Source organism: Thermobia domestica, chromosome 1 (assembly GCF_964235325.1).
Source record: "Thermobia domestica chromosome 1, izTheDome1.hap1.1, whole genome shotgun sequence".
Classification (NCBI taxonomy): domain Eukaryota; kingdom Metazoa; phylum Arthropoda; class Insecta; order Zygentoma; family Lepismatidae; genus Thermobia; species Thermobia domestica.
The window spans coordinates 130,188,090-130,207,445 of record NC_137454.1 but is presented as its reverse complement, the minus strand read 5'-3'; the positions used below and the strand labels follow the sequence as shown (position 1 = coordinate 130,207,445).

Here is a 19,356-nt window from a genome sequence, read left to right as displayed (position 1 = left end):
GATAGAACATTTTAACTAACGAACTCTAAACACTGTAAACAAAGTTTATACGTCGAATAACAAGAACTTCTGTAGCAAATAACCCCAACACAATACTTTATTACTGGAAGAAAATTATTCTATTTCGTACCTATGTAATACTGATAATTTTTATACCGTTGATACAGATGTTATCAAAATATTGTGAACCCCCGAAGAAAATTTAGTTTACCTGATTATTATAGCATGGAGTTTTAATATACTTACCATCTGATTCAAGCCGGGTTTTATTACGTAATCTTTAGTACAACGGAAACCAAGAAAGTTCTGTCGCTTTTTCACCCACCACCTTCGAAAATCGATGTCACCTAAGACGTACCTGGAAGATCAAAAGTAGTCCCCATCAGCATCGACGACATTCTGGAAGGCCATGGATTCCATCGTCGTAGAACTTGGTAGGCCGTGAAGCGAAGAAGGTATCAAGTGCATTTGGCACCTCTACAAGCGATCTGAACTGGCGTCCTGTAAGATGATTGTTCAAGGAATGGAACACGTGATAATCGCACGGTGCAATGTTCAGGGATGGCGAATGCAATTGTGTTTCCCATTCAAGACGCAGAATGGTATCCCGGGTCATTCTAGCCACGTGCGAATTAGCGTTGTCCTGTAACAGGAGGACTCCTTTGCTATCCAGAAGAACTAGACTTTTGAGTTTTTCTTGAACACGGCTCAACTGCTGACAGTACACAATTGCATTGATGCTCTGACCAGCTGGTAGCAGTTCCCGATGCACGATGCTACGAGCAGTCAACAAAACACCCAGGAGGACCTTCTGGTTCAGTGTTCGTTTCGGCTGTTTTGGAACCGGTTCATGGGATGCTAACCAACGCCGTAGAGCTTCATACAGGACTCACTTCTCATCATATGTCAACACCCTGGCTCCTTCCTCAAACGACACAGCAAAGAAACACAGGTGTCTACTCGCATTGCTTTCTAGCCTGGAGTCAAATCATGTGGGACCCATCGACCCAACTTGTAGTGCTTCCCAAGTTCATGGAGGTGCTGCCGAATGGTTTCTCCACTCACACTCAATTGTAGTCCCAGTTCCTTACATGTCTGGCCACTGTTCGCCCCAATTGCTGCCTAAAGATCTTCATTTTGTACATGTATTGGTTTTCCGGCACGTGGTGCGTCTTCGAGTGTTTCGTAATCGTCCTTAAACTTGTTAAACCACCGCTGCACTGTCTCCGCAGTCACAACACCCTCAGCAAAGGCCTAAAATATCTTCCTCCCCGCTGCAGTGGCGTTTGAGTCCAGTTTGAACTTGTACAGTATACACGCCCTTATGAGCTCTGTAGAGGTCCCATGTTCACTCTGTCCTTACACAAGTTCACGGCGTAACTGCACCGCCACAACCAGGTAGTATGTTGGATATACCCACACCAACAACTGATCTTCGCCTTATCTCCATTTGCATTCAACTCAGGGTGTGAGGTCCAATGGAACACAGACCTCCACAAAAAGCGACAGAACTTTCTTGGTTACCTTTACAAAATATGCAACCTAAGGAACAAAGAGGTTTTAAAACAAATGCCAAAAATAGAATATTTCATGAGCCCTGAAAGTCAGGGAAATTAAACTCGATGTTTAAGCTCACCACTAAAAATAAACGGATACTTATCCTAGTCTTTCTGAAAATTCCGTTTTTGAACAAGCGTTTCTTATTGTGTCTCTTTTATTAAACTGAATATTCTAAGAGACGAGTAGGGTTCAAAATGCACGGGGAAAATAGAATATCTGACAAGTTTCTGAAGTTTGGCAGTTGAAAATCGGTATATAGACTTATTGGTAAAAGTAAGTTGATATATGTCATAGCGGTTTAGAAAATTCCGCTTCTAAAGGGGAATGTGGACAATTTCTATGATATTTTAATTTCCCACTTTATTTTCATAAAATGGTCAAATTAAAGAGTTGAAAGTTTCAAATGAATTTTTGAACATACTTAACACTTGGGTCGACCTGGGATTTTATCATTTCACATGACTGAAATGCATATTGTAAAGGGGCTAGGGGTGTAACTATACCAGGCTTTCCAATGCTATTGAAAATAAATATAGGAAATCACGATGAAAAAATATAGGTTTCGTGAAGCTGTAAAAAGAACATTTCAACTATTTCCTGGAACATTTTGAAAGAACAAGGAACAAAGAAATTCATATAACAATATTTCTACCTATTGGAAGGAACATTTCCATTATCCAATAGGTAGAAATAATAATAAAAAAAAATGCATGGAAATTATATATGATCCTTATAAAGTCAACCCTGTACGCTCAATAGATATCACACTGATACAGAAAATTGGATATCAGAATAGGAATGACAACAGAAAACACAGAAATGACAATACTGAAAACGCTACGGGGAAGACGCAGAAATACCGTTGCACGCTTCCTGGAACAACTAATGTAAACATTCTGCTGCTGGCACTTTTAAGTTAAGATTTGATTATGTGTAATATATTCTACAAAAATTATTTATGTCTAAAATCATTACTGCATAGAACTTTTTAATGAATATAACGAAACTAGTTTTTGTTCAATTTTGTAGGTGTATGAATACTTTTTGCGCTAACTGTATATTGTTTGGTGTAATTATCTTTAGACAATAAATGGGAAAGGACGAAACATAGAAGAGTCTCCATTCAACCACTCTACTGTGGAGACAAAAGGCCCTCCAACCACTTATTTCCTTATGTTATTTTTACAAGTGGAAGTAGCAATGCCACAAAAATATAGGTTTCGTTAAAATGTAGGAAATACAGGCTAGCCTGCTATACCTTTCACACATTTTTCATGTCTTGAGAAAAAAAGATTTCAACTAGTAATATATATATATATATATATATATATATATATATATATATATATATATATATATATATATATATCAAATATATAAAATATATATTCGTTTTTTTTAAACACAAAATGATTAACTGACCTGAAGAAGTATTTTCGCGATGCTTTTTCCTAGATAGGACTCCCCAAACAATAGGAAAAACCGCCACAGACAACCTGGGTATGTCCTTGACGCGAGCTTAGTCCTATTATGAACGTTCATTTTTATTGCAGTTGGAAAACTGAGTAATTCTTTACGTCGAATTTGTTATATATAAACGATGAACACTATTATCTGCTTATGTTCTCGCAAAAAAGTGTACTTTCGAGAAACTCGTCCTGAGGGGAAACTCCTCGGAGGCAATTTGACACAAATGCCTATTCGCTTAAACTTCAGTTCATTAACAAATCATGAAGCACCGTAGTCAAACAATCGATGAGCAATTCAGTGCTCTTGCATACGGCGGTATGGGTCTGACTCAAGTTGTCCAATAACTCGGTGTTCCCCGTGCTACAGCATTACTTGGTAGAGTACGTTTTTCTTTTTTGCTTTCGCTAATGAATAATATTTTTTAAAATCATTTACTTATTTGTAATTTCGTATGTGGTATATTTGCAGCAATGACATTCTAATCAGCAAGGAAAGTAACCCCTTGCAATGTTTAAAAAAGATTGAACTAAATACCATTAAGAAAATAATACGCAAAAGAAAGGAAACCTTTCAGATTTACGTTCCATGGTTATTCCATGTAGACTAAAGAAAACGAAAATAATGAGAAATGAATGAAATTAATAAAGTGGGAGCAAACAGGAAAACGCCGAGAAAACCCATGCACACGGTATTTGTCCACCACAAGGCCACTTGCCGCAAGCTGTCAAACCACGGACCAGACGCACCAAATGTGACCGCTCTACCCCTGAGCCACCGCGGCCCTTTAAGAAAAGAAAAATAAGAAATGCAAACTGGTAAACTACAAAAAGTCAAGAAAAAGCATAAAATATTCACGAAATAACGAAACTAATAAACGCTAAATTGTGAGGAAAAGATTTCCTTTGCATCAATAGAGCAAAGAAGATAATTAGATAACCAAAAGATTATAATAAAACATATCATGACTATGAAATGAACTTTTGAGCATACATATTTACTAAATAAAAATGCAACTCTCTCTAATGTATACCCTTGACGAGAAAGTAATTTCGAAAGACTAACTTTTTACAGGAAAAGAATACATTTACGTAAAATATTTGAAAAGTATAATTGAACTCTTTTTCTCCCATGTTATTTTCCTTTGAGTTTAACGTCCCACGATTATGACGTTTAGGCTAAGGGAGACGATGATCAAGGTAAATGAATGATGAAAGAAGAATTGGTGAATGATAATTTGAGAGGAAACAGGAGTACCCCGAGAAAACTCACGGACAAAATGTCCATCACAAACTTACTTGGGCGGGAATCGAACCAGGGACCTTACGCATCAGAGATAAGCGTTTTACCATTGAGCCATCGTGCCCCCTTCTCCTTAAGATGTACATCTGAACTGAAATGAAATTATAAAAAGCTGGCCTAAGTGCTAACTACTTTCCAAAATTCATCTGACACTGTTCAAATGATATCCTAAGTGAGAAAGACAACATCGATATCATTTCCATATCTTGACAGATATAAAATTTGCTCCTTCTCCCCTCCTCCTTAGAAGCGGAGTTTCTGAAAACGCTGGACACATTCACTTACTTTTAATAAGAACTACATATTTCAAGTTTCAACTTTCTAACATGAGAGCTCGAGAGAGACACTATTTTGGCATATATTTTAAACTCCCTCCTTTCCCCTTAAGATCTGCATTTTAACCAAAGCGACATGATTAAAATCCCAGTTTGATGTATACGTAGAGTGGCACAAGTTTTCAGTTTAGTCTTCATCGTTCTGCTGGCTGCCATTTAAGTCCCTTACACGCAACCCCCCACCCTTACGGACTTAGAAGTTACGAAAAATTCTTTCTGCTTAAACTTCGATTTGAGAGGAAAAGAAATGTTTAAGCATGCAACCCTCAAGCACATATACTTTATCAATAAAATTAAACACATCCTCAACCCTACCGGAAGTTTGATATCGAACAAGGAATCTAGCTTAGGAAGTGCTATTTTCACTAAGTTCAGCATTCATTTATAATAATATATATCAGTATAGAAAAAAAAACCTTCCTTTTCCATCAAATGTCATTATATACAAAATTAAATAACAAATACACTTACTTCTCAAGAAGAATAATTGCAGTACTAGGGCTAACTTGTTGATATTTACTATTTTCTTGACCATAGTCATGGAAATACGTGGGCCAATCCCAGGACATGAAAAGGTCCAATAATTGCCTCAAATCGGTAAAATACTTTAATAAACTGCCTTCTTCCATATCGGGTACTGGTTCAGATGCTGCGAATTCTGCAAATACACGCAACCATAAATAAATAAATAATGTATAAGAAGTAAAAGTAATGTTTTCATGGTTACACTTATATGTAGTATTACTTATAAAAACCAAATAATTTTCTCTTTTATATACTAACACATTTCGTGGGCTATATATGAAATAAATTAATTCTCAGAAAATAATGAAAATACAGTATAAGACCATTCACTGAATAGAATAGAGATGTAGTACGATGAAAAGAATGAAAAATTAAAGGCGGCGCCAATAAAATAATTTAAGTGAAAAGTGTTATATTAATTGAAATCCACTGCTATATTTCTTTTCTTATTTACCTTGCTGGAAACATCGTTGGGCAGATACAGAAAACAGATATTGGAAAAAAAAAAAATGCAACCTCACAAAACTTTATTAATAAAATACATACTCCCGCCCCATGCCCGAATTACAGCATGTATCCTACGTGGGATGGATAAATACAGGTCCTGTACACTTTGCACGGGATTACACAGCCATTCCTCGTGCTAAATAGTATCAAATTCCGAAAGTGTCACTAGACGTAGAAACTGATCACGCAGTTTGCCCTCCAAACTACCCTACAAAGGTTCAATGATTTTAAGATCTGAGGACCGAGGACACCAGATGAGACGTCGTACCTCATCCTCGTGTCATCAAACCATGCATCGATGCACCAACAGTGTGTCTAGGGGCGATGTCAATTTAGAACAGGGGTTGTTCATCAGGACACACAGTCTGGACCATGGGATGGAGATGATCGCCCAGGATACTGTACAGGTAATAGTGCTATGCGTTGATTCTTTCACGCAGGATGACCAATGACCCAACGCCATGCCCCGATACCGACCTCCAAACTATCCGGAGCCCTTTTCATGTTCTACATTAAGCATTAGGCAATCAACATGAAATGCTTTTGCAGGGTTCTCCACATACAAACACGTCATGTGGTCTGAAATAATGTGAATAATGGTCCAGATTTGTCTGACCATATTACACGTTTTCACTGCTGTTGTGTCCAATTTTTCAGTCCTTGACACCACTCTCTTCGCTTTACTGCATTACGTGAAGTCACCACTGGCTTGGAGATAGCAACCCTGCCATGAATGTTCGCAGCATCCAGTTCCCTTTGAATAGTTTTGATTGATACAGGGTCCTGGGGTGGTTGTTCATCTCGGCGGTTATCTGGGACACTTATCTTGTGCTTTCGGACGGCTATTCGCTTTAACCTACGTCGATCCTGGTCGATTAACTTTTATTTTCGCCCACTGTTCTGCTTAGCCGATGAAGACTTCCCGTGCTGTCAGTAGGCTGTCATAACAGTTGACACTGCGCTCCTTGCTACACCAACAAGTGTGGCTGTTTTTGTCAGAGGGGCACCAGCAAGGTAAGCTCCTATGATCATACCTCTGTCGAAATCCAAAAGATCACACATAACTACATTTGACGGATAGGAGAATCACATGCAACGCATACACCAACTGATGATAGACTGATATCTTCGTCTTTCTTGCTAGTAGGTGGCAGACATCTGTGCTGGGTATTGTAGACTTGCCACGAGGGCGACTACAGGCCTGTTCACAGCTAGGTGTTCATATTATTTTGTCCAGTGTCTGTATATTCAGGATAACATCTTGAATGCTTTAATTTTCATCCTGCGGGTTGATTCTAGATGATCTGAACTTGAATAACACTTTAAAGCTAAATTATTTTAACATTTTAATATGGAAGGCTTATGAAGCATTCTTTAACGTTTCGTATACATAAGTAACATGAAATGAGTAAGCTAATGCCTTCAGATGTATTAGAATTTACGAAATATATACTTGGGTATCTAAAAATTGAAGATCAAATAATTTTGAAATCAATGAGAACTCTTAGTTTACCAATATTAATAACATTCATTTTGTAAATTAAAGTGAAATATTTTCTGATGTTCCTCTATTATTTATTGCTAGACGAGATTGCTTTCTCTACCGAACGAGAAAGAAGTTCAATTTGCTTCCCTGTGCTTACCTTATAAACTTTTCTAAAATACATGCATATACCAATATATTTTAAATTATATCGGAATCATTATCAGAGGTCAAAGTAAAATACACACAAAAATCGCACGACAAAAGTTGAGAAATGTAGGAATGTATGTACAGCACGTAATACTGTCCTTTATTTTGAAAATATTTGCATTAAATATACACAAAATGTCCGGAAACTATTATTTCCTTTTCCTTCATCGGTAGTAATTTAAGAAAACAGATTCTGAAAATTTGAAAAACTTAATTTTAGTGGCCAAATGGTACTCAAAATACTGAAATATAGATAAGACAGAAAAACATTTGAGAAGAGAAACATATCTGGTAATGTGAGTTGTAATTTTCAACTGTAGTGTGTATTGTTGTATGGAACTGATTTTAGCTGAAAATCAACAGGTACCTTTATGTAACTAAATTTCAGAGTTATCTCACTTCATGACAGGGCACTTTCGGTTTTATTTTTTGAAATACATTTTTTGTACCTTTTAAATACACCTTTGGAGCTTTAACCTTTGTATTGTACACTTTTTTGATCTTATGGTGATCTCCAATTTGCTTTTATTATTGACATGACTGTCTTATCAGGCAACAGCACGGGTGCCCTTAGTTCGGTCTTCGCTTTTAACCTTAGTTTGACAGAACTCTAGACTCAAATAAGAATATACCAGAAAAGTGAAATTTAGTTTATACTTAGCAAACAAAAAATACAATTATGTGGATAGTAACAAAAAACCTAATCAAAAACTTACGTTCGCATTGAATAACATCCAAATTGACTTGCTGCAATGCTCCCATGGATATTTGTTTAATCTCATCACTCAATATCATCTTCATTACAGACTTGGCGATATGTTCACAAGCGGACCGACAAGCTTGTTGGGCGACTTCCGCCTAGGAAGTGAGGAAATAAATTATTAGTTAAATACTACGGGTTAGAATTTGGATCTACAATCATTTAATATGAATAAAATAGAGTTTGTTTGTGTGTTTGTCTATCTGTCTGTGTGTGTGTGTGTGTGCAGCCTGGGGACTAGACGAGTGGACCGAGAGTTACCACCAAATTTTGGTCATGGGTACCTTGGTCCAGGCCCCAGATCAAGATAAAGAGTTTCTTCAAATTTCGAACCAGCAGGGTGTAGGGGGGAGGGTTACCGGGACCGGCCCGGGGACCAGACAAGTTGACCGAGAGTTACTGAATTTTGGTCATGGATACCTTGGTCCAGGCCCCAGACCAAGGCGAAGCGTTTTTCTCAAAATCCGAACCAGGGAGAGTCTCAGGGGGGCGTTTACCGGGACAAGTAAAAATAGTAGAAAATGACCGATATTAGTGTCAAATTCATAGTTTTCGTGGTCGCTGAGATCAATGGTGACACTCTAGTCGCATTAACTTCCAAATTCACCCTATTTGGTTGCGGGCCGGGGGTCGCCGGGGGAAGGGATACCAAGAAATTTAAAAATAGCTCAAAATGACCGATATTAGTGTCAAATACATAGTTTTCGCGGTCACTGAAATGAATGGTGATACTCCCACAGGCACCTTCCTCAAAATTATGAAATAAATAAACCCAAAAGAGAAATCATTCGCAATGATGATACTTCGCCGGTTTTGAATGCTCAAGGCACCGGCTGACAGTAACGCGGCTGAGCGAATGAAAACTAAAAAAAAAAAAAACTCCCACAGGCGTTCACTTCCAAATACAGCCCCCATGCGAAAAATGGGTATATTCAGCTAGTACTAAATATAATATACAAAGAAAGATCATAGACAAATGTACAATTTAAGCAGTGTTCTGATGTTGTGTGGGAAAATTGAATCTGACTCTTCATGGGAGTGTATTGACTCGGATTTCAATGAATATAAAATGAATATAGACAAAATTAATATAAAACAAGCTAGTTCCCTGTATACACGTTTTAAACTGTGACACTTCTTCGTTTTTCAGTTGCTTTAACAATTATAATTAAAAACACTGGATTTTCTTAATTACTAGTGTTAGGAAACATTTTAATTATAAAATGAATACCGACTATATAAAAGAAAAATAAAAGAACCCTGTTCTAGTAATGACGGTAGTCACATTCAAAAGCGTCATCTCACTCGAGTAGAACAAATTTAGGAGTATTTAAAACAGCGTTGGAAGATTTCTTCTTCACACTTCTTAAATGATGATTATTTAATATAAACAACTGTAATTACAATGCATCCCTAAGTAATTAACGCTACAAAATTCGTTTCACGGAATCCATTTTTAAAGGAGACTTACATAAGAATGAAATATACACAGTGCTTGATACGTACTGGAAGATTGGTGAAAGAAAGAAAGATGCTTTGTAAAAATGCAATGAGATCAGTGATATAACTCGAAGCATGTCCCTGTGGCTCAACTAACAACCAATCATAGTTTTCTAATTCCAAAAATTCATCTAATTTGTTCTTCAGTTTTTCACAGATTTGTCGTTCTGCGTCATCCCTTGCTACGCGGAACATAGTTTGACTTTGGCTCTGTGAACTCTGATGAACTTCCTTTGGTGATCTGAAAAATAAGAAAAGTTTAACTTTTAATAACGTAATTCCACTATTCACTGAAAGACTCACATGAACGCTTCACATTCTTAAATTAAATTGTTACTAGCATATGCAACCGCACATCACCTAGGAGGTCAAGATTTTGGGTCCTCTTTATTCCAATTATTATAACACCATTATTTCCAATAATTGTATTTTGTTATTCTTTATTTCATTATAATTATTTTTGTTAATTTCTTCGTTAATTTATTTTTGTTGATCTTACTTCTGAATGAAATGAAATGAAATCGTAAAATTTTATGTCTCACGGTTATGCCGGCCAGGCTAAAAAAGACTATGATGAAGAGAAATGAAGGAAATGGTGGAATGACGGAAGTGGGGGAAACGGAAGAACTCCGAGAAAACCCACGCATACGGTGTTTGTCCACCACAAAGTTCACTTGGCGCGAGCTGGGATCGAACCAAGGACCCATGCACCAAAGGGGAACGCTATCTTACTTCCGAATAACGATATTTCTCCTCATCTATTATTCCTTCAGACTTGTGAATAGACTCTTCGTAACTGATGTACACATTAAATAAACAACAGTATGCTATACTTCTTCCCTTTCACGAGCTCCAACCCACTCTTAACACATTAAACATTCTATATTCTTTGCCTTGGCCACTCGAGAAACCCGTTTCTATCCTCACATTGTCCGACAACAACTATCTCACGAGAATCTCGATAGTACTCTCCACTTTATCATTAAAAAAAAAAAAAAAAAAAAAAAAAAAACCGCTAAACTTCCTTAACAAGTACCATTCCAGTCTCAATTCTATTCATAGTGACTCTTGCTCACCCCATACTCACTGAAACTGGAAACGACCCTCTGCAACGATCCTAAAATTTACCTACTCTAATTATAAGCACTGGTTCCTTGAAAGATACCACACCTCCATTAAAGAAACGCCAAAAACCTACCCAATATTCACACTCAGTTTGACCTTGCAACACCCTATCACGAACATAAAACACACTTGTTATCATTTCGGTAGTAGTTTCTTTCAATCTCATTTACATCCTTAAAAGCAACACTATCCAGCCTTTTACACTGGTAAAACTTGAACTCCTCTTTTGATCTACATCAACAATCATCGATATTCCTGCAGCGCTCAAATTCTCTATTTACCTGTTCCAGAACATACATCCCATCAGAAAAGTGCACTTGATTACAACTTTTGCATATGTACCCTCAAAATCCTTGCAACAAACTCTCCTATGTCTCACAGAAAAAGATGAAAAGATGCTCATATTACTATCCTATTCGACAACAGTTCCCTGCTCTTTAGCCTATAATATACTACCTCATTACACACATTGTTCCCTACATATGCTTTTTATTAACTTTAATCATTACTGAACCCTTTTCCCCTATATTACACATATTTTTCTCTTTATTTCCTATTCATTTGTTCTGTATTCTTTCCGATTATTTTTATCTTTATTCAGTAAACTTTCATTTAGTTTAAGCCTGTAACACTTATCCCGGCACCCACCTGAACGCTTTAGAGCTTTTTTCTATCTTCTTTTAACCTTTATGTTTTCTTTACTTCTTCCCTTCCATATAGTGTACTTTACTTTTATTTATTTATTTATTTAATTTAATTTTATTTATTTATTTATTTATTTATTTATTTTTTTTTTTTTTAGCGTTTCACTATCTTTTGGTAAGTAATACTTTCTATTCCCGCTTTGTTCCGATCACGATATATTTAGTCATTGATATGAAATTAAATTTTAGTTTTAACGTCTCACGGTTAATCCCTTTCGACTGAAACAGACGGATGATTAATGAAAGTGAATGATTATGACTTTTTTTTTGCTCTCCCACTGGAAATCGAACCCGAGATTACGTGCATCAAAGGCGAACGCGCTAGCCACTAGACCAGTAGGGAGAGCTGTTTATTCACCGAGTTCTGTGACGTGCCATTTCTACAGTAAATAGGATATATTCTCTTTCGTATATCATATACCCTATTTCATACATGCACTTTCAGCGATTCGAAGCCTAACACTAGATTCAGCCATATTGAATACTGTAAGTGAATGATTTCGAAATAAGAGAAATAAAACAAATTACCGAATGTCACACTGTAAGTCCAACGGTTCAAAGCCATCGTAAGATAATAGTAAAATAGAATACCTCTCTTCTCTCAGACTGAATTTAAAAAAAAAATGCCTATGGCCTGCCGCAAAATGACCAATCTTCGTACCAATCGTATCAAAAAGGATCCTGATCTAAAAGTAGTTTTGACATGATGCTGCTCTCAACTGGACGTGCTCTTTTCATGTTGATATATAAAAGATTACACGCAGTGGATTACATAATAGATTACATGTACCATATGTACTTGTATTACAGGCGTTGGAGCAACTGATCCTCACGTCTCAGTTCATTCAGTTTGTACCAGAGCACGAAATTAATATATCGTTTCATTGTCTTTTTTCTTCTTTAATTTTAGCTTAGTATACACACACCTCACACTAGTAACTAACCCACTTATTAAATGTGAGAAAATTTTAGACAGGGAACTTCTTATTTTTTTGTGAACTATAGTGTATAAAAACATTAAAAAATACAGCACACTAGAGTATTTCCCTAATTTCAAAGGCAATTATATAGAAACTGTTATGAATACGTCTGCGAATATGACTAGCATGTTCACTTTTCATCACTAAATTCACTAACTATAGATTTACTCATCAAGAGATACAGGTAGGTTGTATGCATTACCTTATGTATGTATTACCAACAGACAACAGCTGAGATTCAAGGGAATTTTTAAAGTTAAAAAAAAGTCAAATAGTAAGAGTAAGTAGGATCACTATCATATATTCCTTATACATATACTTAAGTAGTTGGTTTTGTTTCAATAAATGTGAGCTGATTCTTTAATTTGTATATTGTTTATTAACTTTTACGTTTATCCGGGCATTAACGATTATGACTACTTTTCTTTTGGGATATAAAGGACTTAGTTTGCTACTTCTTATTTGAGGATTCATCATCACTCTTTCGCGCTTCCGAAAGAAGGGAGAAAAGAAAGAAAAAAAAACAGCTGGGATTTGCCTATTTTCTAGTATCTTCCACTCACCTCAGTGAAGTAATGGCTGTAGAAGAAAATAATAAACTGTTTATTAAAACAGACTTATCAATGGTAGTTTTGACAAGACATACTCTATAGACTTCTGATACAACCTTCTCATTCCATGCAAGAAAACTTATGTTTCAGTTTTCATTTATTCCAAAACTTTCCTCCTTTTTGATCCTACTTTCAGTTCAATATTCATATTAAAATCTCTGTATGAACTTGGAAATTTTGTCAGAGTAAGTTCTTTGATAGACTTTGAACTAAATTCACTGACATTTATGAAGGGATAGGAATGTAAACTTCTTCATGAAGTATATAATTTAGTGGCTTCTCCTCCCGGAACAGCTTAAGAACTTTTCAAATGGTAATGACGCATGTACTATAAAATGCAATAGGTTAAGGGTTCTAAAAGGAGTGTCTCTTACACATTGCAGTATCGACTTACACCGATCGTTTTCTCCTAACTTTTGGTCTCGTTTGGGAAAGTCCGAGATAAAATACTTTTTATTTTATTGCTGGCCACTTAGTTGTAATAGTTTCAGCAACTATGATCAATATCAACCGCAGTATTTCAACAAACAGCTTAAACTCCGTGAAAATACTTTATTTTTGACTGAAGAGGAAGTAGAATAAATTGAATCTCTCACAATATGTATTTCTGGAAGTTCCGCACACCAACAGCTTGAAGAACTATAGTTGTAATCAAGTTTATTTCCATCTACTCTTCATTTCTTTATTCTCTATGCCATGGTTTCTCAACCTGGAGGTCGCGAGAGGGTTTCACAGAGGTCGCGAAGATAAATGGAAGAGATAAATATAATTAGAATCTAATACCGAAAAATATTTTGAAATATTTTTGAATTTTGTTCTGATAGACATATTTTTAGTTTTATACATACTGTTTAAAAAATAACAAAAAATAGGTCTACTAAACATTTTCAACAGGTACAGAGTTGTTTAAAAATCAATTTAAATGAAAGAGATACAATATTAAACTAATGAGAACTGCACATTGAAATACCAGAAAAATACAAATGCCCTCCATATTGAAATAAAATTAAAATTGAAAGCTAATGAGATATCTAAGCATGGTGTGATTTCACTAGTGCGACAATGTCCGATTCAATCTTCGTGACGCACATTATCAAGTCATTTTCAACTGATAAGCGATTTCTTGTCTTTATTGTAATGCTTACCATGGAAGAAAAACAAGTTGCTTTTAACAGTTTTACGTGATACTGAACACATACACAACAATGTACCAAATTCACAACAATATGAGGGAACTCAAGTGGCGGCTTTTCGAAAATTAAAATATTAAATAACTTTTGTAACAAATGTCCAAGTTTTTGAACCAAAATTAGAAATACATTTTTTTTTTTTTTTTATCATATGACCCAAAATTAAGGGAGTTATAAAGTTTTAAAATTTTCAAAGCGCCTCCATTTTGAAACAGTATGACGGATTGGATTCGATATTTGTAATATGAATGAACTGACCAAATTTGGTTTTAATCCATTCGCTTTTAGGGAAGTTGCTGTATCCATTATATACAAGAAATGGATTCTAATATTATAGAGATAGATGGATATCGTGAGATCTCCGCAATAGGTATGTTAAAAATCCAACACAGGCTTATTACAAACCAGAAATTATAAGAAGGTCGCTGCAAGAAGATGTGATAAAATAGGGATCGTGATAGGAATTAGTTTGAGAACCACTGTTCTATGTTATTTAATTACATACTAAACCTAACATGTCCTCGTTCGATGTATTCTAAAATCTAATTTGAACTGAAATTCTCTTACTTGAGATGACTTACCCTGTAATATTTGAAATAAATTCTTCCAGGAAGACAGTAGCACCTTCTAGATAGCCGGTATCTATAATAATTTGAATGACCTGAAGTAATGCGAGGCTTGGTTTCCTAAATAACGACGACAGGCAGCCACTAAACGTTCTGGTCAGAAGTAGATTGGTGGACTTCCTGATCATATCAGCAACTTCCGCCTGACTGTAAACGAAATACAAGTAATTAGCTCTTTCAAAAGAGAAAAACGGACAAATTCACTTATCCGAAAAAAACATTACACTTGTGAGAAGCCTGTCTTCATAACAGAAGTTACCATACGACAAACAGTACAAGAACAGAGTTTACAAAATTTCTGCCCATCTTACGAATTTCAGACAGACAGAGATAAACAGCGGTAGCATTGTAAAATTTCTTACAGTTATAATTCATTGTAACGTTATTGAAATTACTATTAATTGACTACAATGGGCACAAAATTTCATATTGGGTAATGCGTAATAATGATTTGCTTCAAATTTCATACCTCTCAAAAAATGTTTGAACGGATTTGTAATTAGTACCAAATAAAGATACAGTGGGAATAAACTATTTGAAATATTCCAAAGCGAATGCTGATTTCGTGTGTCATGAAACTGAAATTCTGACACTAATTTAGAACATAGAAATTCACTTGTGTTGCAGTACGAAAGAAAAGTTCTAGGTATCAAGAAACTTTAACATAAAAACTTAAGTTTATTTTCGTATTGTAACATCGATGGGATTAGAAGTTCGAAACAGAAGCATACGTTTGAACATACACTTCTATTTAGAACTTTCTATAGTAATAATAATAATAATAATAATAATAATAATAATAATAATAATAATAATAATAATAATAATAATAATAAATTTTTGTTGCATACTGAAATTACGGACAGAACTGCCCACTTACAATTTCCATACAAATAACATGCAAATAACAAAAATGAACATCATACATTATAAATACAAATGATACATGCACAGAAAAGGAAAAATCATGCGTAAAACAAATATGCTGTTATATAAAAGAAAATAATACTCTCAGCTGATAATGAAATGATTATATAACTGTTTTTGTATATTGCTAAAATTATGATCAAAAATGTCAATAACTGGCAAAATCATTGGCTACTGATAAAATTTTATACAAAGGAACATCATTGAGAAACTGAATAGGTTTAAGTATTTTCGGATTTCTTATATGATAACTGGTTGTATACAGTTATTATTGATAACAGATTCACATTACCGTGAAGAATTGAATGTAGCATTTTAAGATCCAGAATAATCCTCCTTTCAGACAATCTTAACATACCTAAGGACATCCTAACTTCATCCAACGACATACCTTCATAACACAAACTTCCAGTGTAACCAAGCAAGAAAAAGATTTTGAATTGTCTCCAAAGTAGTAGATATATAATCTATACTTCTATTCCATATGACAGAACAATATTCAAGATGACTTCTAACATTGAAATAATAAAGAACAAGGCATGTTTTAACAAACTTAAAATCTTTGGACATCCATTTAAGAATTCCAAGATTCATTCTCGCTTTGAAGTTATATTCTCAAGATGTAGTTTGGAAAGCAATTTACTGTCAAAAACAATACCTAAATCTTTAATAGTATCTACAATTCTAGTTAGAGTATCTTTTATGTTATTAAGTGAAAAAAATTGGATTTGTTTTATTCGTAATAATCATTGAAAAGGTTTTGTTACAATTTAAAGGTAGTACATTGTTTTGAGACCAAAGTAGTATTTTATTAATATTATTTTGGAGCACCAAACAATCATCTAAATTTACAATAGTTTTATAGATTTGAGGTCATCTGCATACATCAAACATTTACAATCCAAATTTTCAATTATATCATTAATAAACGTAAGGAATGGAAGTGGTCCGAGATTTGATCCTTGCGTAACACCGGAGTATATGTTATATGTGTCTTAAAAATTACCATTATACCTAACCACAAACTTTCTTTGGGACAAGTATTATGATACTAACCAAGTAATAAATACAATGGAGAAATCATAATGTTTCAATTTGTAAATTAAGATGTCATATGGTAACTTATCAAAAGCTTTAGAGAAGTTGAAATAAATTACATAGATTTGACCATTACTCTTAAAGATCGGAAGACCATCAGCCATAAAACATGTCAAGTTAGTTGTAGTTGACCTATTTTTCATAAAGCCATGTTGATAGATCGTAATATTGGGACAAACATGATTATACAAATAATTATATATTAACTATCAAAAACCTTAGGTATGATATTCGAGAGAGAAATAGGTCTATAGTCGGATGAATTTATTATTATTATTATTATTATTATTATTATTATTATTATTACGATACTCTCACACTCTCAGCACAAGACAGTTTTTACCATACATTCAACTCCGAAGTTATGCTCGGCCATTGGATTCCAAAACATTATTTCTCTTTTTTTTTTTCTTAACATACAGACCACTACTTAATTTACGCAATTTCCCGAACGCCTCACAATGCTACGCGAACACTAAAAGCATGTATCGCTACCGAGAATCGAACCTAAGAGTACACTCTGATCACTCAACTAATCTTCAAACTTCGCATACGGGAAACGAAAGTCAGACTAACCCTTCAACAAGGTTAGGACAAAGATGCCTGATCATAATGTGGTTCTCAATTTCTGCAAGAAACATTGCACAACAATATTGTGACGATAGTTAATAAATTCGGGCAATATGAATACGAAAAGAAGGGAGCGACAAAGCATAGTTGTAATTTGTAAAAATGCCATTCTCATAGAAATTACGGTGAGCTAAAATTGAAGTAGTCTTTATCGGATATACGACCACGATTAACATATAAGAGCAGCAGGATATCGAATTTCGCGGTATTGCTGACAATTAACAATCTATGAATTTCTAGGCGTACACCTAGTACACAGTTCACCAAAAGAAAGCTCCCGCCAAAATATCGTATAATGCACTTCTCTGTATGAAATATACAATTTTTAAAACATCTGTTCAAAAACAAGCAAGACATTATTCAGTTGCAAAGGTAACGTCGATCAAAAATACTAGGTTTTAACTGAAAATATTATTTCAAACATTGATTAACTCGTTTTACAAGTTTTCTTCGGTTAAATACATCGCCTTCGAAGCCTCTATATTTATTTTCCAAGCCGCATATAAAATTTTCTCAATCTAAAATTACTCATTTACTAAACTAAGAACTACATAGAATGAAATGAATTTAACTGTACGATCATGCACAACATACAACAATGCAATAATAAGCTAAATTGAAGATTGCTATGCTTAAAGATTTTCTTTACTGGAAATGGAACACACAACTATTACGATTCTACGAAAACTTCGAGGGAACTTTATTGATACAATGTCTCTATTTTAAGAGCTGATTTTAATTGACCAAGATTTGTTTGCTAACTAGATAGAATAATGAATAACGAAATTATTCTCAGCACTTTTAGACTGCTGATCGTAATATATACATAAACAAACTGAGAACTTTTGTTTTTTGTCCATATTCATAAAAAAGCATAAAAATCTTACCTTATATTGAGATCTTCCGAGAATTTTAAGCAAGCATAGATAAACTCTTTGACTTGCTGGTACACTTTGGGTACCATTGAAGAGAACGGAAATCGTTTGGGAAATGGACACAGTTCCAGGCTTTCGTCATGAAATGGAAATGACTCCACAACTTGATCGTATTCAGCTTGAGACGATACCTAATTTCAAAACATCAAATCCCAAATAGAGTACACTACACTGAGATGCCAAGTACTTACTATTATGTTCTATAACATTTAACACAAAATTACGAGCAATTATATAGGGAGTTCCCTAGACTGTAAAATATCAGTACATACATATATACTACTACTTATACTTTAAAAAAATTACCTTCCTTTTACTACAGTAATGGAATTTGAACAGTTAATGTTGTTTACGATTATTAATGCAAAGGAAAGGGTTGATATTAGTATTATTTTTCACATAAAAACTATATCGTTTACCCCTTCCCAGAATAGGTGGTAGGAGTGTGCATATTGCTACCACAGCATAGTATTAAGTCATGTACAGTTGGTAAAGCAGTTTTGTGTGTTGAAACTTTGAATGCGAAAGCAAATGTGGGGGCTTTTCGTAGAGAAGAGAAAATCCATCGTGGACAGATGGTGTACCACTAAAGGACTAACCTACAGACAACTGGCAAAACTGGAAGGGGTAAGCGTTTGTACAGTGCAAACGACAATTATAATGCAAACGAAAATATGAGGAGTATATCTTCAACGACAGATCCAGATCTGGACGAAAACCAGGCCCAGCGAACCCGGAATTGAAAACGAAGATAGTAAAAGCGTTTGCCTCCAAAAAATAACTCTCTGGGTGAGATGTTGTTCGAAAATTCGCAACATCTATTGGAATTTTGCACTGTGTACAACGGAGACATAACCTAAAAACTTAAAAAAAGCAAACAC

At 34.9% G+C, this 19,356-nt stretch overlaps 1 protein-coding gene across 3 annotated transcripts in view; it reads right to left on the bottom strand.

Annotated features, from left to right (window-relative positions):
* Positions 1-19,356, bottom strand: part of Sec15 (exocyst complex component Sec15) — a 162,062-nt gene that overhangs the window by 8,033 nt on the left and 134,673 nt on the right. For all 3 annotated transcript variants that reach the window (XM_081763407.1, XM_081763402.1, XM_081763408.1), the window contains exons 12-16: positions 18,428-18,606; positions 14,841-15,032; positions 9,656-9,890; positions 8,106-8,247; positions 5,136-5,322 (exon numbers count right to left, since the gene is read on the bottom strand). In XM_081763407.1, the coding sequence (XP_081619533.1) occupies positions 5,136-5,322; positions 8,106-8,247; positions 9,656-9,890; positions 14,841-15,032; positions 18,428-18,606 (935 nt within the window). The remainder of the gene's footprint in view (positions 1-5,135; positions 5,323-8,105; positions 8,248-9,655; positions 9,891-14,840; positions 15,033-18,427; positions 18,607-19,356) is intronic.